The sequence below is a fragment of the Kwoniella shivajii genome, chromosome 9 (genome assembly GCF_035658355.1).
Source record: "Kwoniella shivajii chromosome 9, complete sequence".
Classification (NCBI taxonomy): Eukaryota; Fungi; Basidiomycota; class Tremellomycetes; order Tremellales; family Cryptococcaceae; genus Kwoniella; species Kwoniella shivajii.
Window position 1 is genome coordinate 205,120 of NC_085916.1, and position 27,316 is coordinate 232,435.

A 27,316-nucleotide genomic window follows, 5' to 3' on the forward strand; every position below is an offset into this window, starting at 1 on the left:
TTCATTGAGTCTCAGATTTATCTATCAACCAGCTCCCCGAATAGTACATCGCGATTTGACAAGATGGATTCATCCGAAGAACCCAAACACACCTACGCCTCGACTCATGCTCATCCCAATCACATCGATATCCCGCCTACGCAAGGAGCACCTGGACCTGCGACGGATGATCTACTCGACTCACCCCCTTTGCTTTCTAGTGCTGATCGACCCAAACCCTCCAGAGGAATTCTGAAGAATCCTCTCAGAAGATCAAGTGGTGATGACGATGAAGGCATATTGGTCAATGGCGAAAGAGTTCCAGGAGATCAGTGAGTGTAGCTATTCTTCCTTTTTCTGTGAAATGACCTGTTGCTAGTACTGATATACTCCTTGAATTGCTATAGCTTGCAATGGGATGAAGCAAATATCGCCCTGACTGAAATTCAGAAAGATTCACTCATGTGCGTAAACCGCTCGCTTATTGCATTCCGGTTATACTGAAAGTATGCTGATCTCACGTATCACGTAGGAAAATCACAGAACCGAAGACACCATATGTACGATATGACGCAGAGAACGATCGCGTTCTAGGTAAGTGGTAACTTACATTGCATTCGGTATTCTCGCTGACAATTTTATTCATTGTAATTCAGATAACGATATCCCGGGCTTCGATTTGGAAACTGATCCAGTACCCAGATCACCTATCACTCCCATCACTCCCGTTAGTCCAGGAAGAGGAAGGTGAGCTATCTTCTGTGCTAGCTATGTTCAGGAACTGCATAGCTAAAATCTGAATATCCAGCTCACCCGTGAGATCTAATTCGACAGCTCACAACACTATCCTCAATGCTCAAATGAACTCTGAACAACCTGCACCTCGACGACCATCATCTTCAGCTTCATCGTCAAGATCAGCTTCGTTCTCTTTACCAACGAAAGATAGACCTGTTCGACCTGGATCCTCTTCGTCTTCTTCACCTAAACCAAGCGTCCCTGCTCCTTTGGGTGTAGGCGCAACTGCAGCCAACACAGCCGCCAACGCAGGTGAAGTATTCAGTGATAGTGACGAAGAAATGGACGAGGAACAAAAAGCTCGTCATAAAGAATTTGAAAAGAAAAGAAATTCTCATTATTCAAAAGAAGCTGCTTTCGCGATGAAGAAAGCAAAGGAGTTATTACAAAAAGAAGATGAAGAAGAGGAAGCAGCAGCCACTAAAGGTCAAGCTCAAGACACTAATGGAGCAATGGATATTGATGTCTAAGTTCCACATGTTCAATGATAGTGGGATATATAAGGCAAGAAAGGGAGGGTAAACTTTAGGATTGTTTGAACAGGAATGGTACCAAGGATACCGAGATATTGACGAGCTTGAGGGAAATTTGAAGATGAAGGTTGAGAAGAACAAGGATTAAGTGAGAACTTTTACTTCTTTTTGTTGTGTATTTAATCATGATAGGTTTCTCCTGTACATCATCCTTGAAAATGAAGAAAGTGAAATATCGATTGGTATCTTTTTCAATGATCAGTCGCCTAGAGCAAGACATGAGTGCTCTTGACGATGATGGCGAGGCATGCCATCTTCTTTTTCCACCCATCTTGCTCCCTTGCTACCAGCAGCTTCAGAATTCTCCTGCTTCGAAGTTACTGTGCAAACATGATGCAAGGGATGTTCCCATTTTAGAAATATCTGGACCGGCGATGACCGATGATAGATTCCCGACGGAAAGAACCACCTTTTAATGACTCCTCCCATTTACTATGAAATTTCCGATTCACTTTTTTGTGATTTTCCAAAATAATTCATGCGATTATTTGGTATCTATCTGAAAACAAAAACATATCACACTGATCTGTAGATTTTAATTCACGAACGACTCGAGCAGGTTTACAAAACACAATGTCAATCACAGAGAACGACGCTTCCCCTGCAATCAGCAAGGAGGAGAAGAAACGATTGAAAGAAGAGAAGAGAGCAGCCAAAGCAGCCAAAGCCTCGACCTCCACCCCTACCTCGGAAACAGCGATCCCCTCTGAGAAAAAAGAGAAGAAGAGGAAATCCGAAGATGGAGAAACGGATGTAAAAGAGAAGAAGGAAAAAAAGGATAAAAAGAAGAAGAGTAAAGATGTCGAAAGTGATCAAGCTAAACCCTCAACAGTTGAAGGAGGAGAAGAAGAACCTCCAAAGAAGAAGAAGAAGAAGTCCTCGAAAACAACCGAAGAATCAACCACTCCTGTTGAATCAGCCACACCACCAACCGAAGAATCTGCACCTGCGTTAAGTAAGAAACAGCTAAAAAAACTTGCCAAAGCTGAATCTCAAGGTCAGAGTTCCACTTCAACCGAACTCAAATCAAGTCCTTCAACAAAGGAAATAACAAAGACGTTCACCTCAGAACATAATGAATATCTTAGTTCTCAAAATATCACTTTATCACCTTCTACTTATCCTCCCATCTTATCGATATCATCGTTACCAATCGATTCATCACTTCAACCATTCTTGAAAGCTTTCACTAAACCAACACCTATTCAAGCATGTTCATGGCCTGCATTACTATCCAAACGTGATGTAGTCGGAATAGCAGAAACTGGTTCAGGTAAAACACTGGCTTTCGGTGTACCAGGTTTGAATCTAGTTTCAACTTTACCACCTGCCAAGAAGGGTAAACAGATCTCAATGTTGGTTTTAGCTCCCACAAGAGAATTAGCACAACAATCACATGATACTTTATTGGCTTTCGGTAAAAGTGTAAATATAAACTCAGTTTGTCTGTTTGGTGGTGTAGGTAAATTCGAACAATTAAACGAATTGAAAAACCCTCAAACTAGAATCGTCGTTGGTACTCCTGGAAGAACTTTAGATTTGGCTGATTCAGGTGATTTGGATCTAAGCAAGTGAGTTAGGCCATCACCTTCCTAGTTTCTGTCATGATGGAGATGTTCTTTGATGAGCTACACTCGTCACATCTGGGGACTTGGCCTAAGATAGGACATATCACTGACCGCTCTCTTCTGTGCTTAGCGTATCCTACCTTGTACTTGATGAAGCAGATCGAATGTTAGATCAAGGTTTCGAGAATGATATAAGAAGAATCATAGCTCATACTCCTGATCACAAGAAAGGACGACAAACGGTCATGTGTGAGTGAACCTAGAACCATTCGTTACGTATTTACTAACGTCAATGGCAAATAGTCTCCGCAACTTGGCCAGAATCCGTTAGAAGACTTGCTTCTACATTCTTGAACGACCCTATCCGTATCACTGTGGGATCCGACGAGTTATCCGCCAACAAGAGAATCGAACAAATCGTTGAGGTCTTAGATAACTCACGGGACAAGGAGTAAGTCATGGTGTCTCCACTCATCCCACATTGTCGAAGAAGTCAATTCTGATTCAATATAAAAATAGTGGTCGATTGTTATACCATCTCAGAGCACATCTCAAGGCTCACCCCAACTCGGCCGCATCTCCCACGCGAATTTTGGTTTTCGCTTTGTACAAAAAAGAAGCTCAAAGACTAGAACAGACGATCAAAAGAGCCAACTACGCTGTGGGAGCACTACACGGGGATATGACCCAAGATGCCAGATTCAAAGCTCTTGATGCGTTCAAAACCGGTAAACAGAATGTTCTGGTTGCTACCGATGTAGCTGCTAGAGGATTGGATATACCCGATGTTGGATTGGTAATCAACGTGACATTCCCTCTTACCACTGGTAAGTCGATGTCGCCTTTTATGGATTTCCATGACGTTTCAAACAATATGGAAACTGCTGACTCGCTGGACATCGTTTAGAGGACTTTGTTCACCGATGTGGACGAACTGGTCGAGCTGGAAAATCAGGAAAAGCAGTCACGTTCTTCACTGGTGAAAGTCACGAAAAATCTTTAGCGGGAGAGTTCATGAGAGTGTTGAGAGACGCAGGTGCAGAAGTACCCCAAGAGATGGATAGATTTCCTACCACTATCAAGAAGAAGGGTGAGTTTTACTTTCATGGTCAACAGGTGCTGGCTGGAAGGGGAATTCACGTTGTGCTTGATGTCAATGCTGATGATGCCTATTCGATCCTTATCTAGAACACGGCTCTTACGGTGCTTTCTACAAAGATACAGCTGATGCACCTGCCCCAACCAAGATCACTTTCGATTAGGATGTCTGCGAATGCTTTTCGTTTTGTTGGTGCAAGCCACCATGCCATAGATGGATGAAGGTCTTGTTCGCTTCGGTGATTGATATATCGGTCTTCGCTCATGTATTATAATAGATGTGTCATGCTATTGAGATGGTTGCACTACTTTCTGTCCTACGAGAGGTACTGTGAAAGATATGCATCACGTCAGCAATTCTATGTCACGCCTCTGACATGAGGGATTCAAACTGGATGCAAACGACCGTATTGTTTCATTACCATTCAAGCTTATTCAAGCTAAGCTACAGATACATGATCAGGAATATAATTTGGTGTTGATTTCCGTATAACCCGGAGGGGAGAGAAAGGGAGAGGGCGGAAGAAGAGATCGGCGGCCGTATATATCTTTTTATCTTTTTCAAGACCTTGCAATTCAATTACCGGTGAAAACGTCGTCTCATCTTGTATTCCTTTTGCTTGTTACGAATGCAAATGTCTATGAGCGCTACCGATACCAGCTACCTGCTACCTGCTACCTGCTGTTGACATGATGAATATGCATGATGAAGGGATAGAGTGTGCGTGTGTCTCAGCTCGTCTGATAATTTCCCGCAGAATCAGGTAAGAATGGTATTCCAAGGCACTTACGGCGAATGATCGTCTCACTACTCCTGACTGTATGAAAGAAAATGATGAATAACCGGGTGTAAGTAGGGACTACTGGAATTAAAAACATTGTCTGTTCACAACTATATATATAAATATATCTTCATCCTCTTTCTTTCTGTGTGACTCTTATAGACCTGCCTCCACATTATTGTGCATATAGCAACTCAAGACTGTACTCCTTCGAACACCACCGCATCAATCACGACTTCAACACGATGTCATTTTTATCTAAATTAGGATTCGAAAGTATCCCTGCTGACATAGCCAAGAAGAGCTTTTATGATTTGAAAGCTATCTTACCTGGAAGTAAAGGTGAATTGGACTTTGTAAGTTTATCTGATATTAGCGCTGTGATTGACCAAAAACGTTCGCTGCTGAATACTGATAAAACGCTCAACAGAGCACGTTCAAAGGTAAACCTGTATTGATAGTGAACACAGCTTCCAAGTGGTTAGTCGAACGGTTGATTCACTTGGTTATACCATTCAAAACCGCATGCATGCTGATATTCTCCGATATGGTATATACAGTGGATTCACATATCAAGTTAGTGATCCTCTCTTATCACAGATTTTTGTGTCATCTGCCCATCATACCCAACGGGTCCTAAGCTCACATTGGTGCTGTAACAGTATACAGGTTTGGAAGAATTATATAAATCGTATAACGATAAAGGATTACAAGTTTTAGGATTCCCTTCTAATGAATTTGGTGGTCAAGAACCTGGATCAGATGATGATATATCTTCTTTCTGTACTGTGAGTCCTATGGATTGGTTACTTCCTCACTGTTATTCAGTCGAACCATCTTGATCTTGATTCTCCGTTGTCTCGCTCTCCATCTTTCTTCTGGTTCACAAGGTGTGAGATATGCTGACCCGCTCAATTCTATAATAGCTGAATCACGGCGTCACTTTCCCTTTGATGAAGAAATCAGAAGTGAATGGTAAAAACATGAATGAAGTTTTCGCTTGGTTAAAATCACAGAAAGGTGAAGGTGTAGGTGGCATTGCAGGAACGACCAGTATCAAATGGTGAGTATCATTGATTTTTTTTTGGGGTTCATTCATTCTATGATCCTGGTCCTGGTCCTGATCGCCTGGTCCTGATCGCAATACTGATCATCCTCGTATGGGATTTGTTATTGTTGCTGTTGTTTAGGAACTTTACCAAATTCCTCGTTGACAAAGAAGGTAAAGTAGTTGGAAGATATGGGTCATCCACTAAACCTGAGAAATTAAAGGAGGAAATTGAGAAATTACTTTAAATACATTCTTGCTAGTTGATACAAGGAGATAGTTCGTTTATTCTGATCAGTGAATCGATATAGATATATACCATAGTAGAATAGGATAGTGATAATCTGATACCAATGCGAGGAAAGTATATATAATACACTTACCTTACCTACCTTAGAGATTTACCTCGCATTTCGTTGACATGTAACGCGATGCATTACATCCCCGTGAAACGTACTCTGCGTTCAACAAATAGACAATGAGCTTGCACCGATGGAATTGAGCTATGTAGAAAATGATCACCATATGCATATACATATTATATTTATATATATATATATACCAGGGACATTGGGATGGAAATTTGCCACTCAGCCTTCACGTGAAATTGCATTGGTTGATTTGTTTTTGAATTGAATTTGGGTCAAAGTGTCGTTCACCTTGATCACTTTGCAACTTGCTCTCACCCTCAATATCTCACCTATCATCTGATTTTGTCCAATTGTGAGGAAATATGAGCAACCACAAACCACCATTCGATCACTAGCATTTAAGATGTCAGCAACACCTCATCCGTTATCATCACCTCCACCATCTTCACCAAGTTCACCATCACATCTACCACAGACACCTTTCACTCCAGCGGATTCAGAAGGTATATCTGAATCAAGACCATTCATAACTCCTTCGACGATTAGGAACCTACAAGAACACACTGGACATCCACGAATCCAGGCAATCCCAGATTCAAATGAAAATGTAATTTCCAATAGAAATGGATATGGAAATGGGAATGATCAGAGTTTCAGCGTAATACGAACTCCGGGACAAAGTCAACCTTTAGGAAAGGGGAGCGGAATGGGATATAAAGACTGGGAAGAAGAATATGAGAGGGAGAAATATAAGAAATTGGAGATCAAAGTTCAAAATGATTTAAAAGGTTGGAGGGGCGGCATTGGGTAGGTGTATTTCACGATACATGATATATATATATATAATATATATATATATATTGGTTCAACTCATTATATATGGAGCTTTCATATACTTATATGTCTCATGTAGGCAACCGAAATCATCCGTTCAATGGCAAGCGATACCCAAAAATTCTTATTTCCACCAACCACAAACTGGTATTATAGGTAAACATCTGCCCAAAGAGATGGTTAGGATAGAGAGGGATTGGTCAGACGGTGAGATCTGCAAGTGAGTATGTCGAGAAATAGCGATATTCGCAGGTCGGATGTCAATGTATAGGAAAAGGCCGTAAGGTGACAAGGAGACGGAATAGGGATAAGGGCAGGCGGTTGAGATGACGTTTGAAGGGGGGGGGGGGTAATGTGTTATTGGACAGAGGAATCTGGGCTGGGGCGATGATATCAAGCTCATACTAATCCTCCCCTTTCGTGGTTCTAGGTTTGAGACTATGTTCCCGATGGAATTGGAAGGTCGAGTAAGTACAACTTCACCGCAACAATAATGAGCTTGGTCAACTAGATCCTACAGTTCATCCAAAGTGTTCATTCTGCTTGGAGCTGGACTGACATATAAGGTGTCGTAGATTGAGCCAATCCAAATGACGTCGTTCATTAATTCGCTCAATGAAATCCTCCATTCTGCTTATGCTGTCAAAGCTGCGATATGGGATAACATAGTTGCTATAAGTACGCTTTGGACAAGTCTGATTTGGAGACAAAGTCATTTCGAAAAGGTGATTTGGGGATCTTCCAATCGTACTTTTTACCGACGATGGTAATGTATACGAGTAAACCCCACAAAGACCCTCTCTTGCTGACCAAGAATCATACTATGATAATTTATATTAGGAATTACAAAGAGCAGAAGAATTTATTCAACTCAAAAATAAACAATTATTCAACCCAAATGGATGTAATGTCTTATCACCAAGATACGTAGCTTTACAATTCGTAAGATAATGCCCCTCTGCCATGAAAACCAAAAGTAAAAGTCCAGAGATGTTCCAGCTGACTACAAGTTATACTTCAATAGTTGGAAATTGAGTAAGTCGATGTAGCATCCTTGAGTCTGCCATTTCCTTCCACGACTGGCTTCATGAACAAGAAGAATGTCATTCACTAATTCCATGTTCGTTCCTTTGTAGGTATTACTAACCTCGACTACTCCCAGATCTCGCGACAACACCATATAACAATCTCGTTTCAACGTCTATATCAAGCAGACATCAACTCTATACCTTGCATAAAATTTAACAATGTACAATAACAACGACGCGTATCTAAAACCATTGTATATACAAAGACAGATAAGCAGTTATAATGGTATCCCTAATAAGAATCAAATAATTTGTATTGATGACAGAAGATGTACACATGATCGCTCATGTAGAGCTTCCTTCGCAAATCCATAAATATTCCCTCGGGACTGTATTAATCAATCCGAGTTACCATCGTAAATCTCACTCCAAACCATTACCTTTCTCCATCAACCTTCTAATCCTCTAAGGGGATACTTGCGCTTGGGGAATTGCTTTAATCGCTTGATCCAGTAAATTGTTTGTATAATCAGGATTATCGAGATATAGATGATGACCAGCTTTAGGCACGACATGACATGATGCGTTATTATTTCCAGCTTGTTTCAGAGCTTCTACAGATGCTTTACCGCCTTCTACATCCATCCCTAAGAGACCGCCAAGACAAGTCAGCTCGATAAATCATGGCCAGAAATTGTAGACAATACAATCAATCACTCACAGTCATTATCACCGTACATGATGGTAACGGGAACTTTCAATCTATTTATTCTATCTACTATAGGTATTCTAGCGTATGCCCCAGGCGCGAGGATATGTGCTATTGAGGGTTCGATCGTGGGGTCAGCTCTATTATTCTAGTTTCCGTTGACATAGTCTCTGCTCTCTGATCGCGCTCGTTTCTACACATCTCATGCCGGTCATAGAAGGCGAACTTACATATACAGTATTCTCCACTTCCCTTCATTATACTAGTTCCGTAAATGTAAGAGTGTAAGTCCTTGACGTCCTCTTCGGACTGAGCTGCGAATCTTCGACTGGAGTACTTTCCCACCCAGAGAGGACCAAGTGGTCCTGCTCCTCTCAACAGAGAGAACGGGCTGACTCCACGTTCCCATCCTGCGACGAACACCTTCATCAAGCTTCTTCTGACAAGACTTTGTTCTCTTTGTTTAGCCCAATCTTTAGCTTCGCCTTTTGCTTCATTAGCATCAGAAGCGGAAGGTTTCTGACCGGCATTGTTGAATTCCGCTTCTGCGGCATTTGTAGCTTCATCTAATTCCTGTGGAGTCTCAGGTGGACTCTGGGTAGGTCTTGATCCTGATCCAGGTAATTTATCTTTTGAAGAGAGTTCAGATGTTAAAGGGTATTTGACATATTCAGGTCCATGTGGTATACCAGCAGGTGAAACCAATATTAAACCACTGACTCTTTCTGGATATCTAACCGCGTACGCAGAAGCTAAATATCCACCTAATGAATGTCCAACTAAAACCATCTTTTCAATCCCTACTTTTTCTCTCCAACTTTCTAGTGAAGATAGAAAGAAATGTTCAGCACGGGATACACGTGTAGGAACGGGTGTATTTGAATTTGAATGTAATAAAGAAGGTGAAGGTCTTGATGATAATCCCATTCCTAACCAATCTAAGAAGAATGTTCGCCGACCTGTTTCAGCCGCAGAATGGGAGACGGGATCCCAATTTCGAAAGAAGAACCTAAGCAGACAAGATGTTAAGAATCTACGATAAGAGTTGGAATCCAGCTATAAAATACGACTGCCAGAATGAAATCCAAGAGATTCCATACTCACCCTAAAGCAGCCGCATAACCATGTAAGACCACGACAGCTTCTTTACTATCCTTGTTCTCGTTACTTGTAATCTCCAAAGTATTGATATAATCGACCAATTTACCTTGATTTTTATCTTTCTTACAATGTTTCTTGATTTTACCATGAGATGAATTTATTGAAGTTTGCGATAAATCTGATAATGATGATGTTGCACTTGCACTTGTGATTTCTCTTGGATCAGCAGGATGTTGAGGGGCATCATTGGGATTAGGAGTTTGTATGAAAACGTTTTTCAGTGTTGCTACTAATCCATTCTGCAAAGGTAATGGATCTTTTATTTGACCAACTTCTTCTACAGGCAGTTTATCATCCAATTCTTTCTTACTAGCAGCTGTTGTTGCCGTTGCCGAAGATGATGTTGATGAACCGCCGAAGAACCAGCCTTTCGATTCTGATTTGGTGCTAGAGTGTGAAGGAGGGGAAAGAGATGCAGTAGAGGAAGGTTCGAAACTTGCCATACGACGTAACAATCTCTCTTCAGCCAATCTAGCTTCTTTGTAAGATGAAGTAGACCACCAAGCAGATAAAGATGATTTGAAATCTTTAGGAATATCTCTTGAAGGCGGTAAAGGTGGTGTCACACTTCGCACAGCAGGTGAAGGAGGAGCTGAATTCGGTCTAGCAGGTGATACCATCGATGAAGATGTACCTTGAGGTTGTGGTGTGGATGTCATTGTGATACTTGTACCTTTGAAGACACGTCGTAATTGACGAAAAGAAAGCTGGATCGAAGATATCTTTGGAAAGTTCTGAATGGGAGTGACGATTGAGGTGATTTTACAAAGTGATCTGATCAATTGAATTTATTGCTATTGCAAAGCAGTATGATTTTGGGAGAAGACAAATCAAGATCGATATGCTTTTGACTTTGCTGTTATGTGTTATTTCAGATGTATAGATGTACGAGATATATCATGAACTGTGTTTTCATCATCGTCATCGGGCAGTGGATGAAACAATGCAACAATTAATGGAAATTAGTTTTATCACCGAGGTAGTGAAATGACGCACCGGGGTTAAGTGGACATACAAATCACTTCGGCAACTGGTATCGAGGTCAATGGCCGACGGGCGAGAGGGATTTGCTGATACCGCAGATGCATGAACAGACGAGATTATTATTACGATATCGTTCATTCAATTCTGGTTGTCCTTCGAGGCAGAACTGGAATCAATCGATGCATCCCCAGCCCCTCATGGATATGGTCATAGTCGTACATAGCATACATAACATTCATACAGAATTAATTATGTATAGGTAGACCGAGTATGAGATATATCTTTCTTCCCTTTCTAGGAACGATATTCTCACTAACTAATCTTAATTTCTATTAGTAAGCGGCAATGTCCGACGGAAATGTTCAAGTCGAGGAAACCTGAAAAAAAGTCGCAATGATTACTAACGATACGATACTTGATTATTGAAATTAGAGGAAGAGAGAGATAGCCATTGTAGATAAAAACGCGCTCATAAATATAATCCAAGCACCTACAGGCTCCATAGTCCCATAGAACAAACCGATCCAACGTCATAAACATCCCTCCCCTCATCATACGATGTCTCGCCCTACAGCCCTTTCATCTCCGCCTTCGAACCCACCAACGCCATTCACATTCGACTCAATACCCGATGCTATAGAAGCCGTTTCAAGGGGAGGATTCGTAGTGGTCATGGACGATGAATCGAGAGAAAACGAAGGTGATTTAGTGTGCGCGGGTAGTAGGATCACTACAGAAGGAATGGCATGGATGATCAAATGGACTAGGTTAGTCGCAATATATCTCTAATTTGTTGCGATCTTTCGCCCATCTCCCATCTCCCATCTCCCATCTCCCATACCCATGAAAGATTTCGTTGTGACTCTCACCATCCATATACCGTTATAAGCGAACTGACCATTGTTCATCGTTCATCTAGTGGCTTCATATGTCTTTCCTTACCTCCATCTCGACTTCAAGCTTTAGATCTACCGCCATTACTTCCACCTTCAGGTAAATCACAGGATCCAAAAGGCACAGCATACCACTTGACGGTTGATGCAAATTCATCAAAACATCCAGTAACGACAGGTATATCAGCTCATGACAGAGCTTATACTGCTAGGCTGTTAGCTGAAAATGGAGTAGAAGATGATTTGACTAGACCTGGGCATATGGTCACGCTAAGATACAGACCGGGGGGCGTGAGAGAAAGAAGAGGTCATACGGAATGTGCTGTAGGTGAGTGATCGATTCCCTATTTATATCTTCCCGAAGTGATCCTCTTATACGCATTGAATATGCGGGAATGCTGATAACGATGCCTGTTTCATAGATCTGTGTTATCTAGCAGGTCTCCCTCCCGCAGGTTTATTATGTGAACTTGTCCATCCATCAAAGGAAGATGGATCAATGGCTAGAAGAGATGATTGTTGGAGATTCGCAAGAGAATGGGGATTGAAAATCATCAGTGTGGAAGATTTAGCAGAATACGTCAAAGTTAATGGCTCAGGTCTTGTTCCTGAGAAAGAGGATCATCAATAGTACCTTGTCCTTGAAAAAGAAAAAGCCAAAACCAAAGAGATGTCTACAAAAATCAAGTATATATCGCATCATGCATCCAAATCATAGATGAGAGTGTGCCTCTTGCCTTGAACGTCACGGGCGAGGCAGTGTACTATGTCGATTGAGATGATGGAAATCATCTCTTTCACCATTTCCACATATACCCACCTAGTCTCTGCGATCGATGTATGATATTTCCTCGACTGATCCATGATACTTCGTTGCTTCCACCTGTATCCATACAGAAGAGCTATCCCTTGCGGCATGCTGGTCTGAATGGCCTGATAATGCTCCTTCTATCCTACGAGTAATTCTATCCATCTCTACTATCATTTTGTATTTTACAGTGTGGCGGTTGACTCATCTACAATCAGATCGCCGATCAGCCCCATACACGCTATCTTACGCGACTTTTTCCAATTCATGACCTCCACTCCACTCAATTCAACATTTTCATTACGATAAACCCACTCCCACTCCCCTATACACTCCTACATTTCCTATCTCCTACTTCTCCTTCACAAATATTGTACGACTAACGAAACAAAAGCAAGAAACAAAAGGGCAATACGAAGCATAATGCCACCAAGAAGAACGACACGACAATCACTGCCTACGCCAGCAGCTTCAATGACGTCTACTCCGGGACATAAAGAAGATATGGATTCAGTGGCAAATACTTCTTCTACTTCAAGCTCCACTACCAAAAATCAGAGCGGAAGTCAGAAAATAAAAGTCGAACCTGAGACTCCAACTAGCATGGGAGACGAAGATGGTAATGTAGCTCTTGGAGATGAGATAAGCGAAGAAGAGAGTACAAGTGTCAATGGAGCTATGAAGAGAGAAGGTATGTACCAGTGAAGCTGAGAAGGATCATCCCTCTATCTCATGCCTCGTCTTTTGTGAAGTTGACACCTGCGAGCTCTCTATACTAATATATTGATCACCAATCTTGTAGATGCGCAAAATCCTCCTTTCAATTCCAGTCCAGAATCATCCTCTTCTCGGAAATATCGTTTGGAATCAGTAACTATACCAACCAAACGATCAAAATTAGGTCTTGATAAAACTGATAGTGCAGACAATCTAACTCTGGATTCACCATCGACTTTCAATGGCACTAAGGTCAATGGTAGAAATGTCAAAGACGAGGATATAGAGGTAAGTACAGCTTGCCGGAGCATTTCATTCTCAATCACTTGGAAGCTGATACACCTTTTTCTTTCTCCGCTAGATGGACGAACTAGACGAAGATGTGAAAGCAGCTCGTTCACGCAAAGGTAAATCAAAGGTGGATCCATCAGAACAAGCTCCATTCAACATCGGAAAATTCTCATCTGTGTCAAAAGCCTCAACAGCAGATTTATCCCTAGATGCACCTAAACGAACTAGACTTCCAAGAGCGAGTGCAGGCAAAGTCAAAAAAGAATTAACTCCCCCTGTAACGGATGAGGAATCAGTTTACGAAGAGAGGGATGACGGACAATACGCAATGGATAGTGACGAAGAAGAAAAACAACTTCAACAAGCTATAAAAGCTTCCGCATCCAAATCAAACAAAAAAGCCAAAGTTGAGTCAAAGAATTCAAGTGAAACTAGTACCCCGACTAAGAATGGAAACGGAAGAAAAGCAAAAGGTAATCAAGCTGCTTTGAGATCTGCTGTAGCGAAAGCTGCTGAAAGTGAGTCAGCTCAAAGACGCTTACCGTGATTGAAGGACAAAGCTGATGATGCCTTGTTCAGAACGACTTAAAACGTCCAAAGGAGAAGTGACTCCATCCACAAGAGGAAACACTTCTGCGGGAGACCTTACCCCCCGTACAGTAGGATCAAATGCAGGAACAGATGTAACACCTTTATCAGATGATGATTCAGGTTTATCAACTGCCTTATCCGACATATCAGCAGACGAAGCGAAGTATTCTGATTCTGATTCGGATCTTGACCTTGAATCGGATTCGTCATTTGATTCCATACCTCAAACTAAAAAGAAGGGAAAACGCCCCTCGTCGGGAAAATTCGTTGGAAAAGGACAAACGTTAGATGGGAAATCGATAGAAGCATTAGCCGCCGAATTAGGTTCAGATGGCGAAGATTTAGATCCTGATGAAATCAAAGAAATGAGCATCAGGAAAATGAGAGAGAATGCTCGAAAAGCAAGAAAAGTAGCCGACGAAGCAGCGGCTCCAAGGAAAAGGAAAGAAAGAGAATTAAGTAAGAAACTAGGTAGAAAATTGACGAACGGCGAAAGAAATCTGATCGCTCTGGCTATGGTGAGTTCTTTCGTGGATAAGATATCATGATTTACGACATATGACTTGAAGGTGATCCAAGCTGATAGTTTGTCGCATGGCGCAGAACCACCCCGAACTCGAAGATGTATGGGGAGATCTACAATCCAACGTCGAACCTGTCAAACCAACAACAATGGAAGCCCATCCGTCTCTGAAACTCACGTTATTACCATTCCAAAAAGAAAGTTTATATTGGATGAAAAAACAAGAAGAAGGTCCTTGGAGAGGTGGTATGCTGGCTGATGAGATGGGTATGGGTAAAACGTGAGTCACTCAAACCACGCAAATGAAGATCAAGTCTGACTCGTGGGATGATATATGATTTACTAGCATCCAAACTATCGCTTTACTCCTTTCGGAACCGAGAAGAAAACCAAGTTTAGTAGTTGCACCTGTAGTAGCTCTCATGCAATGGAAACATGAAATCGAAACTCATGCTGAAGGATTCACAGTTTGTCTATGGCATGGTCAAGGGAGAATGAAAGCCAACGAATTGAAGAAATTCGACGTTGTAAGTCCAACGCCCGTTCTGGCACGGATTCAATCCGAAATGCTACAAGAGGATATCGCTAAGTCAGATGACTGAATAGGTGCTCTCATCGTATGGTACACTCGAAGCTGCTTTCCGACGACAACAACGTGGCTTCAAGAGAGGAAATAACTTCATAAAAGAGAAATCGCCAATGCATGAACTGGAGTGGCATAGGTGAGCTTTTCGTTCACTACGACGGGTGAAGTAGCTTGAGCTCATATCTTGTGTCTTAATAGAGTAATTCTGGACGAAGCGCACAACATTAAGGAAAGAAGTACGAACGCTGCCAAAGCTGCTTTCGCATTACATGCCAGTTACAAATGGTGTTTGTCTGGTACTCCCTTGCAGAATAGAGTAGGAGAGCTATATTCATTGGTCCGATTCTTAGGGGCAGACCCATTTAGGTGAGCCAGTACATAGCCTTCGGCTGCGAGGTTTCTGAGGCTGACTTCCTTCGCGCACAGTCACTACTTCTGTAAGAAATGTGATTGTAAATCGTTACATTGGCAGTTCAAAGATAAGAGGCATTGTGATCAATGTGGTCACAATCCCATGAGTCATGTCTGTTTCTGGGTATGTGCTGTTTCAATCGTAATATCCACATTTTGATGCTCATCTATGCTCTTTATCAGAACACTGAAATTCTTACACCTATCGCAAGATATGGTATAGAGGAAGGAGGACCTGGACATACAGCCTTCAAAAAGCTCAAGATATTGTTAGATAGAATGATGCTTCGCAGAACGAAACTGGAAAGAGCGGATGATTTAGGTTTGCCCCCTAGGACTATTGTTGTACGAAGAGATTTCTTCAGTCCCCAAGAAAAGGAATTGTACATGTCATTGTTCACCGGGGCTAAGCGACAATTTGATACTTATGTTGGCCAGGGAACTGTATTGAACAGTGAGTCAAGTGTCATCCGCTTAGTCTGCAGATAACAAGCTGACGATCATGGTATCATGACAATAGATTACTCCAACATTTTCTCGTTGATCACAAGGAGTAAGTGATTGCGCCGAACTTGCCGCAACGCATTAGCTGACGAGAATTCAGTGCGTCAAATGGCTTGTCATCCTGATCTTGTACTAAGAGGTAGATCTAGCACATTGACTAATAACGCTCCTGAGGGAACAGTCTGCAGGCTATGCAACGACACTGTAAGCTGTTCGGATCCCTTTGACCGGTGAACATACTTAGCTGACTTTGCACGGTCATTTAGGCGGAAGACGCAATCATGTCACAATGCCACCATGTCTTCGACAGAGAATGCATAAGGCAGTATTTGGAAGTGAAGCAATCTCGAGGCCACAGAGTAAGCTAATGAAAGCATTCCAGCCCCAGGAAGGATATTAGCTGACTTATTTGTACAATAGCCTGAATGTCCAGTTTGTCATATTGAAATCTCCATCGATCTTGAAGCGGAAGCTTTAGACCTTGAAGAGAACACTAAGAAAGCCAGACAAGGTATATTGAGTAGATTGGACCTTGAAGTGAGTAGTAGCTGAGCTGCCTCAGATCAACGTCATAATCAAGGACAAAGGCTGATGACGTCCTACAGAACTGGAGGTCATCTTCTAAGCTAGAAGCACTCGTCGAAGAGCTTGAGAAGTTGAGAAACAAGGACTGTACAATCAAATCACTAGTTTTGTGAGTCAGCCGGTAATGCACGAATGTTAGGTGAGGCTGACATGAATCGTTCCAGCTCTCAATTCGTGTCATTTCTGGATCTCATAGCTTTCCGACTTCAAAGAGCTGGTTTCACCGTAAGTCACCACTAGAGCAGCACATTCCATTGGTTACTAAGCTGATACGGATGTGACAGATTTGCCGATTGGAAGGTGGAATGACGCCTCAACAGCGAGATGCAACCATCCAACATTTCAGTGAGTGGCTCGTTATTCGCCGATATCCAAGGGGCACGAGCTGATTTTGCTGCTGCAGTGAACAATACCCACGTCACAGTCTTCTTGATTTCGCTCAAAGCGGGTGGTGTAGCACTGAACCTGACTGAAGCGTCTATGGTGTTTATGATGGATAGTTGGGTGAGCTCACTTGTTTGCCGTTTATGTGTAGTATGGATATATATCAAACTGACATCATCTCGTGAATGAATGACAATAGTGGAATCCATCAGTAGAATACCAAGCGATGGATCGTATTCATCGATTGGGGCAGAAGAGACCTGTGAGAGTGACCAAATTAGTGATAGAAGACAGTATAGAAGATCAGATCGTTCAATTACAACACAAGAAATTGGCAATGACTGAAGCGGCATTGAACAAGGATCCTGATGCTGCTCTTGGTAAACTGACTGTGGAGGATGTGAGTGTGGAGTTTCATATGTCAAAGGATGGACAGTCAAACTGAAGGAAGGTCCGCTGATACTTTGTGATGTACAGTTGGGTTTCTTATTCAAGCTTTAATTCCAGCACTCGAGCGACGGCATGGCAGACAGATTGTATTTTTGGGTATTTACGAGAAGAATGTATCGGTAACAAGACGTAACAGGTATGAGTATGAAAGTGGGAACGAGTCTCAGGTAACACAATAGATATTCATGTAGATACAGTTGTGTAGTATTTCATCAGTCTTTTATCATCGTTTTATGATCATCCCAGATGTAATCCCCTTTTCTCCCTTCGACGCGTCTCACGCTGATCACGTGATTACGTCATCACCACGTGTCATCTGATGCGCTCGGACTTTCGTTTGAACAGTGATAATATCTTTATTGTTCTCTTTTTCATTCAATACTTGCTGGTCTTTATTGTTCTTTTTGATGAAAGCGAATCCAATATATTTACGAAGAACGAATAAGACGAGAGATACGATACGAGAAACAAGATACGCCTCGAGAAGATCGAGAATATTGAAGTAAACACAGCTGGGACTGTACCTATAACGGAAACTACTCTGGTTCCTATCTTTTTTCCCATTTTTAAAATTCAATACAATAAAGTTATAAACGCCCTTTTACGACCTCACTATCATCTCATCTCACTTCAACTGCAAACTTCTTTCCATCAAATTGAGAAGTAAAACATCAATTCATCACTCAGCTTAGGTCATCACTGAGCTCATCAAACTCAACCCCAGCTCAACCCAGCTCGTTACATTCACTCACTTTCGGCTTCATCACAATCCGTTACTTGCTGCGCTCGTACACACACAATGGCAGTAGATCAAGCTTCGATTCCATTCAATGTCTCTGAACATTATCAGGTTTTAGAGGTCATAGGAGAAGGTGCTTATGGCGTTGTTGTGTGAGTCGAATTCAAACCAACTTATCAAATAATGAACGAGTAAGCAGATTAAAGACTATCATGCTCTATATCTGCTCATCTTGAGGTATATCCATCAGATTACAAAAATTCTGCTGACGCTCGTTTCCGTTACTTTCCTTGAACGATTGACTCATGTATTGTTAATGTCAACAGAGCCGCAACTCACATAGCATCAGGAACCAAAGTAGCCATCAAGAGAATAACCCCTTTTGATCATGCAATGTTCTGTCAACGAACTCTGCGTGAAATTAAATTATTGAGGCATTTCAGGTAAGTTTGTATGATACTTCTCTTCCCTAAGACTTTCCAGTACTGGACAGATCAATGCTAATATGAAACAAAACAAATACTGTAGACACGAAAACATCATTGCTATACTTGATATCATAGCTCCTCCAAGTTATGAGCAATTCCACGAAGTCTATCTTGTGCAGGTAAGCTATTTCCATGACACTTTTCTACTATGCCAGCTGACGAGATGTCTCAAATAGGAACTTATGGAAACGGATCTGTAAGCTAAATCTTTCCCAAACATGTATAATTGATAGCTGACCAATCACGACCATTACTATAGACATAGAGTGATTCGAACTCAAGAATTATCGGATGATCATTGTCAATATTTCATATATCAGGTGAGTCGATTGGAGTCCACTCCTACATGTGTGAAAGCTTGCGAGGCCGTATATGGGGAATACACGGACAACACAGCTAACATGGCTCAATGATAGACTATTAGAGGGTTAAAAGCACTTCATTCAGCCAACGTACTTCACAGAGATCTGAAACCATCAAACTTGTTGTTAAACGCAAATTGTGATTTGAAGGTGCGTTTCTCTTTTCTACCTCCAAGCCTGGCAGTCGCTATTCCCTGTGCGATCAAACTTATAATCTCGATGATCTCATAGATATGCGACTTTGGTCTTGCAAGATCAGCAGCCATGCCTCCACCTGATTCAGGTCCCAACGGAGGAAACGGTTTTATGACTGAGTATGTAGCTACAAGGTGGTACAGAGCTCCGGAAGTCATGCTCTGTCAGTATCTTGCGTGCCATCTACGAAATTAGTGATAATGAATGATTAGCTGATATACTTTTTACTCCTCAGCTTTCCAAGAATACACAAAAGCCATTGATATCTGGAGTGTAGGATGTATCTTGGCTGAAATGAGTGAGTTAGCTGGAAACCCCTCAAACGAAACAAGCTAATATCTCTTTGGCTCAGTCAATGGAAAACCGTTATTCCCTGGAAGGGGTAAGCCGTCTTTGGTTTACCAACCAAGAAGTTCTTCAGCTGACATAAAATCTCTTCAGACTATCATCATCGTGAGCTGCTTAAATGAAAGCGAGATAGATCGAGAAGCTAACATCAGGGCAAAGAATTGTCGTTGATATTGGATGTGCTGGGAACACCGACTGTCAGTCTTACCGTTTAAACTCGTAAAGAGCGCAGCTGACTAGGTACGCAGATGGACGACTTCAATGAGATTACATCACCTAGATCAAAGTAAGTCACCCAGTCCTGAATGATCATCTCACAGGAGATGTCCAATTGATCATGCGCCTCGAAACCCGTGTTCAGAGACTACCTCGTGAGTCTACATCGATGCAATATCCTCAACGTAGACTGCAATTGGTACTGAGATTCTTTCTCCATTACGCAGCGAGCACTTGATTTCACTCGAAGACAAGATTTTGCCGTTGTTTGTCCGAAAGCGAAACCCAACGCTCTCGACTTGTTGAGAAAATGCTTAACGTGAGTACCTTCTGATTTATAGCTGGTGGGACCAAAGCTGCATTCTAATGATCTATATTAGGTTTTCACCAAGTAAGAGAATCACTGTAGAAGAGGCGTTAGAACACCCATACCTCGAAGTGAGCGTCATAAATCGAATCTTTCGCAACAAAGATCACATCGTCAGTAGACCTAACAAATAATTTTCAGCCCTATCATGATCCTAACGATGAACCTGGAGCGGAACCTTTAAAACCTGATTTCTTCAACTTTGAGAATAGACAAGATCAATTAGGGAGGGAAATGCTAAAACGTGAGTATCTTCAACTGAGCCATTTGTTTCTGAGGTATGGCGCTGCAACGAGATGCTGATTCCTCATGATATACCATAGGTCTAATTTACGCTGAGATCCAAAAACCTATTCATGATGAGCAAGAGCAATGAGTATCTTGATAACGAAATTGGCATTGGCCCTATCGGGAGATGGGTTAAGAAGAGCCTCGAACACATATCCCTGTGCTGTACAAATGATTATATATGTTTCATATTTGGATCGTGGGGTGATTGAATAGTAACCACAACTTCCCAGAAAGTTGTCGGTTTGATATCGATTAACAAGTCATAATAAATGCATGCAATCTTGTACTTTCCATATTGATATCTGATCAATCAAAGATGAGGTTTCAAATGCTGGCCAATCCAACTTGTGAAGGCTTCTTAAAGGGAGAGTCAATACAATGAATGACAAAAGAAAGCTGAGCATTTCGGCCGATGAGCGTAATAAGTACCAACGTCAAAGCTGTGAGACGAAGGCAAAGAGTCGGAAGCTCCAATAGCTCCAATAGCTCGAGAACGAGGGCAAATTCTTCCTCTTCCTTTATCATCAATAGATCTGACACGAAGAGCTGGTTGGAGCAGTGCATCTTTTGGGTGTCTGGACTATACTGAGACTATCGGAGCTCGTAATGAGAAAGTCTTTTCGACTTCCCTCCTTATCCTGTTCAAGGGATAAAGGTGGTCCGCCGCGGAGCCAGCTGGACCAGGTGCTCTTGACTGTATAGACACATCGAAGAACTCGACACTCCAGTTGCAAAATACCGATACAGTCTATACCTACATAATTGATCCATACCAAAGATATATTCAACAACTTAACAGTGATTCGTGACCCAATCACTAGACTGTATCACTGATAATCCTCGAAATTGCCTTCAGTATCCCGACAACTCACATATCGGCAGGATGAGTTCTCAGAGTAGTCGCAATCCTTTGAGGAGAATCAGGCGGTTTTTTTCATCCAGAGACAACGAAGAGAGTCATACAGAGGAATTTGAGACACGTACTGATCAGATGGAACGCAGGAACGATGCGACTGAGCTTACTGCCAGTGTCAACCAGGCCAAGACGGAGGATTCAACAGCTTGCGCTTTTGTTGCTACACATGATCGAATTGTTGACTCCATCTCTGAACAGATTTGCAGATTTGTCTTAGATGAGACCCCACACAGGACTGGTTTGCACAGAGATACCGAACATACTTATGAGGAAGCTATAAAGTTTTTGAAAGAGCAGACTCGAACATCCATCTCGGAAACTATTGGTCCATATATCGAGAACAAATGGGCAGAACTTGTAGATAATGGAGTAGAAACGAAATCTGTCATTGACGAGCTTGATAACCTTACAAAGAATATCAGCACTACAAAACCGAGGGCCTATATCGACGGTTGGTCCTTCAATGTGAAATTTGGATCTGCCGATGGAGTCATAGATAGTTTGGTTCCAAGAGACCAAGTCTGTGTTCGTGCTAGGCACCTGACGTTGAGCGATATTAGGGAAGCAGCTAGATATGCTCGAGAGACTACACAGCTTTCTCCAAAAGGAAAAGGAAAAGCAGCTGTCATTTAGAAATCTAATGTCTCGATCGCTTAAATCGAACATTGGTCTACAATCATAGTGAAGTGGAACGTAAGAAAGAAGTATCCAGGTTTCAATGATTTAGGTATTTGTCGATGTAACCCATATGTGTGCTTATGTTTTCATGTTCTAAATAGTGACATTGTTCGACATGCAGCACATGTTAACCTTTCAAAAAGCACGACAGTCCGAAAAGAGCTTGTTAGACTTCAGCAATCATTGCGCCAGTCTCGTGTTTCAGCAGTCAATTGTTAAATCGGTTAAACCCTTCGTACACCAGGGATAACATAACTGATACGGTAACTAAGGAGCAAGGTTCCATGGGGTCGTCATAAAATCATCGACGATATTCCGCTGATGATACATTGAAAAGTTTCAAATCCTCTGCTGTACTCCTTCAGATCATGCTGTTTTCTGGAGCTAGAGCAATCTCGATATTGGCTAGACCAACGAGGTACGAATTCGTCCTTGTGAATCGTGTGTGAGACGTGTAAAAGGACGTTCTCTCATGAGAAGTTGGATGACGAGGTGTTTGGACTATGACTCGACTCGATTCAAGCACGCAATAAGAAGCGACCTCCTTTCAAACCATTGTTCTCCATGATTCCATATGATGTTATTGTCTTTGCATCTCCGCGGAAAGTAGGGGGTCGTGTTAGCTTACGATACAAAGTTGTTTCACTATCGTCCACGATCAAGTGTAATTCGTTATCACTCGTTATCCAATTTCTCGTCACTCTTGTAACATAGCAACCTCAGCCTATTTACATTACTGTAAGTTTGACTCTGGTTGTCGTCATTTACAGTGAGTAGATGGCGAAAGCATTGCGGGAACCTGTGACTCACGATGAGGAAAGCGTACCACACTAACGTCGGTGTACAATGCTCACAATGTATATAGTCACATCATTCCCATGAGCTCAGGCGTCATGTCGAGACTTTTTCGATCGCCAAGGAATAGACGTCCTCCCGGAAGTGATGAAGACTTACATACCCCTTTATTAGGATCTTACCGAGATACGTCTCATGGGTCATGCTCTAATCAGATAAGACAGAGGGTTCAAGATACTCTCACCAAAGCTCTCTCAGCCCAGCTCGCTGATGAAGTCACAAAGCGCACTCCCTTTGATTCTGTCAATAGCGGTCTGACCACTGAGGAAGACATAGAAGCTGTCATCTCTAGAGCCCGTAAAGTATATACCAGAACCTTCGAACGGCTTTTAGCCCCGTCTGTAGAAGAGCGTTTGAATCACATGTGCTCCAGAATCTCTGACGCAGCAAACGATCCCGAAACAGAGCTGGACAACTTCAAAATGGAACCTGGAGTCAAATATGCGGGCAACGGATACAAATACAATTTGTGGTTCGCCTCCAAGGCCTATGATTATAACACCACTACTGAGGAAACCCCGATGGTCGCCACCGTTAGTGATTGTGCCCCATCGCATATTGAAAATACGTATCGCAAAGTCACACAAAAATACTTGGCCGAGAAAGAACGCATTGCGTAACGAGTCACACATCAGGGAATGAATTTGCGGAAGTTGATGAGAGGCAATCGTGCTTCATGTCAGTATGGTGTGCATTGGCATCAGGTACTTTCAGTATTTATGAATAGCAGTGACTGTCGATTCTCCTTCATTCATCGTTATCTTTCCTCGTACGATCAGAATCAGCCGTTGAATCTGAAAGTGGCATGAGTTACATAGTGAACCGTAAGAAGCAGGAGAAATGAGCGAGCAGGCTAACCATTTGAGGCAAGACTGGAGAATAGGTCAGGTGTGTCAGCCATTCGATATGATGATATCAGAGGAAATTTCGCCCACCAGTTCTGCGGAAAAGGAAGTAGTAGACGCTCACAAAGAAAGGCGTTCAGCACCGTTCTTCCTCTGTTTTTGATTATCAGTGTTCAAAAGGGTGGAGCCACATCAACTCGCGCTGAGCAGTAAGTCCGAATATTCCTCATGAACGAGGTCACAAATAACCTTGCCACAGCGTGATGACGATGCTCAAAAGAGGACGATGACATATTTGTCGATATGGAAATGTTGTACACACAGTGATTATACGTCATGCGGGTGAAGCGCTATACTGATCATTGTGACGTTCACATATTTACAAAAGAAGTATAGAAAGGCGCCAATTGTAGACGTCTCCTTTGAAACGTACATCTTCACAAAGAAGAGGCGTACAATGCAGTGCGATGAGTCATGTCGAAACCTACTCGAATTCGGAATGAACCGGGGAAGTCTCCTTTCAGACAGTTATTATCCAATATTACTAGTGCAGTCAAGCTCGTCACCGTGGTCAGTATATAAGTTTTACCTTGATGCATAACTTTGCCTCTCAATACATCACACCGTATCAATCATACCTCCTATAAATCTGCGCACTGCTGGAAAAAAAAAAAATTCTTTCCATAATCAAACCTCGTTTGTGTTAGTTCATCGACTTACTCCGTTACGCACCGCCAATATCAGAATTTGTGGTACCACACTGATATAAATATTATACAAAGCAGAATCACGGAATGATTTTCAACAACACCCGCGCCACTTTCACAACGTTCGTTGATACACTCCTACCCGATATCTCTTCGCCATATGAGCAGATGGAACCGGAAGGAAAACACGACTCCGACGCTTTGTCTGCTGCAACTCAATCCTCTCCGTATATCACCGTCATCCGGGAGATCGACACCGACTTACAAAAGACTAAAGATAGAATCACTAGCAAGTTGTCTGAAAAATTGGCTAACAACTTCCAATACCGGAGCAATTATACAATCTTCAACAGTAAACGTACAGATGATCAAACGATCCGAGTCATAGCTCAAACTCACGAAATTGTATGTGCGAAATTCAAAGAAGAATCAACAGCACCTATCAATGCGAGATTAGATCAGATGGCACGCAGAATCGAGATAGTGGGCAAAGATCCTGCAACAGAACTGAGCAAACTTGTACCAGAGCTTGGAGTGGAATATATGGGCGGGAGAAATAGGTTCAAATTGTGCTTGGGTCTAACCGGCTCAGAGTACGAGTGTGATCTTTCACCTGAACTGATTAATCCCATGTCTTTCAAAAGCTCATTTGATACGAGTGGGGATGCCAACAGAGAGATGTACGAGAAGACAGCGACGGAAATGTTCGGAGGGATATCTATAGGCGAGTGAACGGGTGTGTTCAAGTCGTGAGGGAAATGACTCGAAGAGATGTTCATGCAATTATTGAGTCCTAACATTATACATATATATGCCGAGAGCTTAGCTCCCGACACGCACTGGATCGCACACGCACTTAATCCGGACGGGGTTAAGAGAAAGATCTGAGGTCCAATATGGCAAAGCTGTGAAATACATCCAAGAGCAGACAAGGCCTTCCGTGTCCACACTTATACGTTCGTATGTGCTCACAATGTGATCAGAGATGATAGGAAGCGGAGTGGACGGAAAGAAGGTCAGATGATATCTTCATGATGCCACTGCGAATCTCGACATTCAAGACTTGGAGCCAATATACCATGGCCACTCTTTCGACGTGGATTATCAATCTGTAGACAATGTCAGGAACGAATCGCTCCCCAGAGAGTCCTTCCGTGCTATTGCTGTTGAGAACCTGCACTGTTGAGAACCTGCAAGATATGCTAAATAAATTAGTAACTACCGGCACGGAGTCATACGATTTTCTTGATGTTTCCGTTGTCCGTTGAGCGGGAGGTATCATTCAGACTGTTGAGTTTTTCTGGTGCCACATTCTGTTTGCGGACATACGTACTCTGAAAATTGGTCATACTGCACTCCATGATTGATTTGGGATATGTTATATAGGGCTTTCCATGGTACATACATGAAGCATGCCCGAAGTAGAAAGACGACGTCAGAGCCCGTCAACTGATTATCTCTGATCTACGCCTCAGCCCGTCAAGATCCGACCTCTTATACCTCGAACACAAAATAGGATAAAACAAGTTCATATCATACGTTACATTCTTCCAAGAATCGCATCACCGTCATAGTCCGCGCACCATTCGCTAGAGGTTCATTTTTGTGGTGATCATATAAGTACTGCGCTTTTTAAAACCAGAAAGATTTCAGTTGATAGAGATTTATATTTAATTTGCAAAAGGAGGTGTTCTGACAAGAAGCTTGATGACGTGGTATGAATCGAAAGATCGACTCGATTCGTGCACGCAATGAAAAGAGACGTCCTTTCATACAGTCCTTATACTCACTCCTGCGTACATGCGCCATAGTTGCCTTCTCGCTTTATAAAACGCCCGGACTAATCTCACAAGAGACTACACATAATCTCTCTACCATTCAAAATTTCATTTCTTGACAATTCTAACACATGAAGCGTGTCTCTTCTTACTATCTGTTCGAAACTGAGCTTATTTATCCGTCAATCAAGGTGAGTAGAGCATGTGCTTCAGATAGATGTGGCTGAACGTTAAAGCCAACGAGCTATACTGACGCGATGTATGATACGCCCAGGTCACCATGAGTTCAAAAGGTTTTGGAAGCTTCTTTGCTCGATCATCAGGTATCTCAGGCTCTACGGGAAGCAACCCTCCTACCTCCACGCCCTCATTGAGACACGGAGCCGATACGGCCATTGGTTCACGCCTTGACCTCGAAATAAAGTCAACTCAAGCTCGCCTGGTCAGTGAATTTTCAAGACAGATAGCCGAGGACATAGAGAGGCGCACTCCATTCAATTGGTCTAATAGTGAATTACCCACTATGGAAGACACCTTGATCGTGATGGAAAGAACCAAGAGCACATATATTACTGCATTCAAGAGGCAACTGGACTCACATCTCAAGCACAGAATTGATAAAATGGTGTCACACATTGCCAGCAAAGGGGGAGATCCTGAAACTGAGCTCAGCAAGCTTACATCCGACCCAAGAGCCGAACGTGTCGACATTGGCACGGACGACAACGAAATCGGTGTCAGGGACTACAACTTATGGTTTTCCCTGGACAATTCTATGTATGACATCTATACGAAGAAAAAACCATTGAAGTGCGAAATTAAAGACATGAACACCACCGCCATTGGGAATAAATACCGGCCATGGCAACAGAGTATATGAGAGAGAAAGAGGATG

General features: G+C 42.3%; 11 protein-coding genes across 11 annotated transcripts; 10 read left to right on the forward strand and 1 right to left on the reverse strand.

The window, feature by feature from the left end:
- Positions 1-63: 63 nt before the first annotated feature.
- Positions 64-1,247, forward strand: IL334_006405 (uncharacterized protein; the record flags this gene model as incomplete). The annotated part of the gene is made up of 5 exons (XM_062938107.1): positions 64-311; positions 387-443; positions 512-573; positions 636-726; positions 788-1,247. 5 exons carry the CDS (start codon positions 64-66, stop codon positions 1,245-1,247), a joined length of 918 nt encoding a protein of 305 aa, XP_062794158.1.
- A 636-nt stretch (positions 1,248-1,883) lies between these two features.
- Positions 1,884-4,140, forward strand: IL334_006406 (ATP-dependent RNA helicase DBP3; the record flags this gene model as incomplete). The annotated part of the gene is made up of 6 exons (XM_062938108.1): positions 1,884-2,881; positions 3,009-3,127; positions 3,182-3,329; positions 3,398-3,705; positions 3,786-3,968; positions 4,067-4,140. 6 exons carry the CDS (start codon positions 1,884-1,886, stop codon positions 4,138-4,140), a joined length of 1,830 nt encoding a protein of 609 aa, XP_062794159.1.
- Positions 4,141-5,003: 863 nt separating this feature from the next.
- On the forward strand, positions 5,004-6,054 carry IL334_006407 (uncharacterized protein; the record flags this gene model as incomplete). Its single annotated transcript, XM_062938109.1, has 6 exons — positions 5,004-5,114; positions 5,189-5,238; positions 5,319-5,334; positions 5,421-5,546; positions 5,685-5,821; positions 5,949-6,054. The coding sequence occupies 6 exons, from the start codon at positions 5,004-5,006 to the stop codon at positions 6,052-6,054; spliced, it is 546 nt and encodes a 181-aa protein (XP_062794160.1).
- Positions 6,055-6,580: 526 nt separating this feature from the next.
- Positions 6,581-7,962, forward strand: IL334_006408 (uncharacterized protein; the record flags this gene model as incomplete). The annotated part of the gene is made up of 5 exons (XM_062938110.1): positions 6,581-6,984; positions 7,091-7,231; positions 7,442-7,478; positions 7,587-7,736; positions 7,852-7,962. The coding sequence occupies 5 exons, from the start codon at positions 6,581-6,583 to the stop codon at positions 7,960-7,962; spliced, it is 843 nt and encodes a 280-aa protein (XP_062794161.1).
- Positions 7,963-8,504: 542 nt separating this feature from the next.
- Positions 8,505-10,568, reverse strand: IL334_006409 (uncharacterized protein; the record flags this gene model as incomplete). Its single annotated transcript, XM_062938111.1, has 4 exons — positions 8,505-8,686; positions 8,761-8,859; positions 8,979-9,757; positions 9,853-10,568. 4 exons carry the CDS (start codon positions 10,566-10,568, stop codon positions 8,505-8,507), a joined length of 1,776 nt encoding a protein of 591 aa, XP_062794162.1.
- An 883-nt stretch (positions 10,569-11,451) lies between these two features.
- Positions 11,452-12,417, forward strand: IL334_006410 (3,4-dihydroxy-2-butanone-4-phosphate synthase; the record flags this gene model as incomplete). Its single annotated transcript, XM_062938112.1, has 3 exons — positions 11,452-11,660; positions 11,813-12,114; positions 12,209-12,417. 3 exons carry the CDS (start codon positions 11,452-11,454, stop codon positions 12,415-12,417), a joined length of 720 nt encoding a protein of 239 aa, XP_062794163.1.
- Positions 12,418-13,017: 600 nt separating this feature from the next.
- On the forward strand, positions 13,018-17,687 carry IL334_006411 (uncharacterized protein; the record flags this gene model as incomplete). The annotated part of the gene is made up of 20 exons (XM_062938113.1): positions 13,018-13,285; positions 13,397-13,599; positions 13,673-14,120; positions 14,182-14,711; positions 14,797-14,996; positions 15,063-15,243; positions 15,323-15,438; positions 15,501-15,668; positions 15,729-15,837; positions 15,897-16,167; positions 16,234-16,266; positions 16,318-16,421; positions 16,484-16,576; positions 16,638-16,754; positions 16,823-16,911; positions 16,967-17,027; positions 17,087-17,147; positions 17,206-17,306; positions 17,386-17,586; positions 17,664-17,687. The coding sequence occupies 20 exons, from the start codon at positions 13,018-13,020 to the stop codon at positions 17,685-17,687; spliced, it is 3,378 nt and encodes a 1,125-aa protein (XP_062794164.1).
- A 748-nt stretch (positions 17,688-18,435) lies between these two features.
- Positions 18,436-20,727, forward strand: IL334_006412 (mitogen-activated protein kinase CPK1; the record flags this gene model as incomplete). The annotated part of the gene is made up of 17 exons (XM_062938114.1): positions 18,436-18,527; positions 18,702-18,818; positions 18,904-18,982; positions 19,040-19,059; positions 19,123-19,183; positions 19,280-19,375; positions 19,457-19,583; positions 19,656-19,718; positions 19,773-19,802; positions 19,862-19,873; positions 19,928-19,965; positions 20,017-20,054; positions 20,130-20,139; positions 20,212-20,303; positions 20,365-20,422; positions 20,493-20,595; positions 20,675-20,727. The coding sequence occupies 17 exons, from the start codon at positions 18,436-18,438 to the stop codon at positions 20,725-20,727; spliced, it is 1,089 nt and encodes a 362-aa protein (XP_062794165.1).
- A 906-nt stretch (positions 20,728-21,633) lies between these two features.
- IL334_006413 (uncharacterized protein) lies at positions 21,634-22,191 on the forward strand (the record flags this gene model as incomplete). The annotated part of the gene is made up of 1 exon (XM_062938115.1): positions 21,634-22,191. One exon carries the CDS (start codon positions 21,634-21,636, stop codon positions 22,189-22,191), a length of 558 nt encoding a protein of 185 aa, XP_062794166.1.
- Positions 22,192-24,730: 2,539 nt separating this feature from the next.
- IL334_006414 (uncharacterized protein) lies at positions 24,731-25,375 on the forward strand (the record flags this gene model as incomplete). The annotated part of the gene is made up of 1 exon (XM_062938116.1): positions 24,731-25,375. The coding sequence occupies one exon, from the start codon at positions 24,731-24,733 to the stop codon at positions 25,373-25,375; it is 645 nt and encodes a 214-aa protein (XP_062794167.1).
- A 1,177-nt stretch (positions 25,376-26,552) lies between these two features.
- IL334_006415 (uncharacterized protein) lies at positions 26,553-27,301 on the forward strand (the record flags this gene model as incomplete). Its single annotated transcript, XM_062938117.1, has 2 exons — positions 26,553-26,612; positions 26,696-27,301. The coding sequence occupies 2 exons, from the start codon at positions 26,553-26,555 to the stop codon at positions 27,299-27,301; spliced, it is 666 nt and encodes a 221-aa protein (XP_062794168.1).
- Positions 27,302-27,316: the final 15 nt, after the last annotated feature.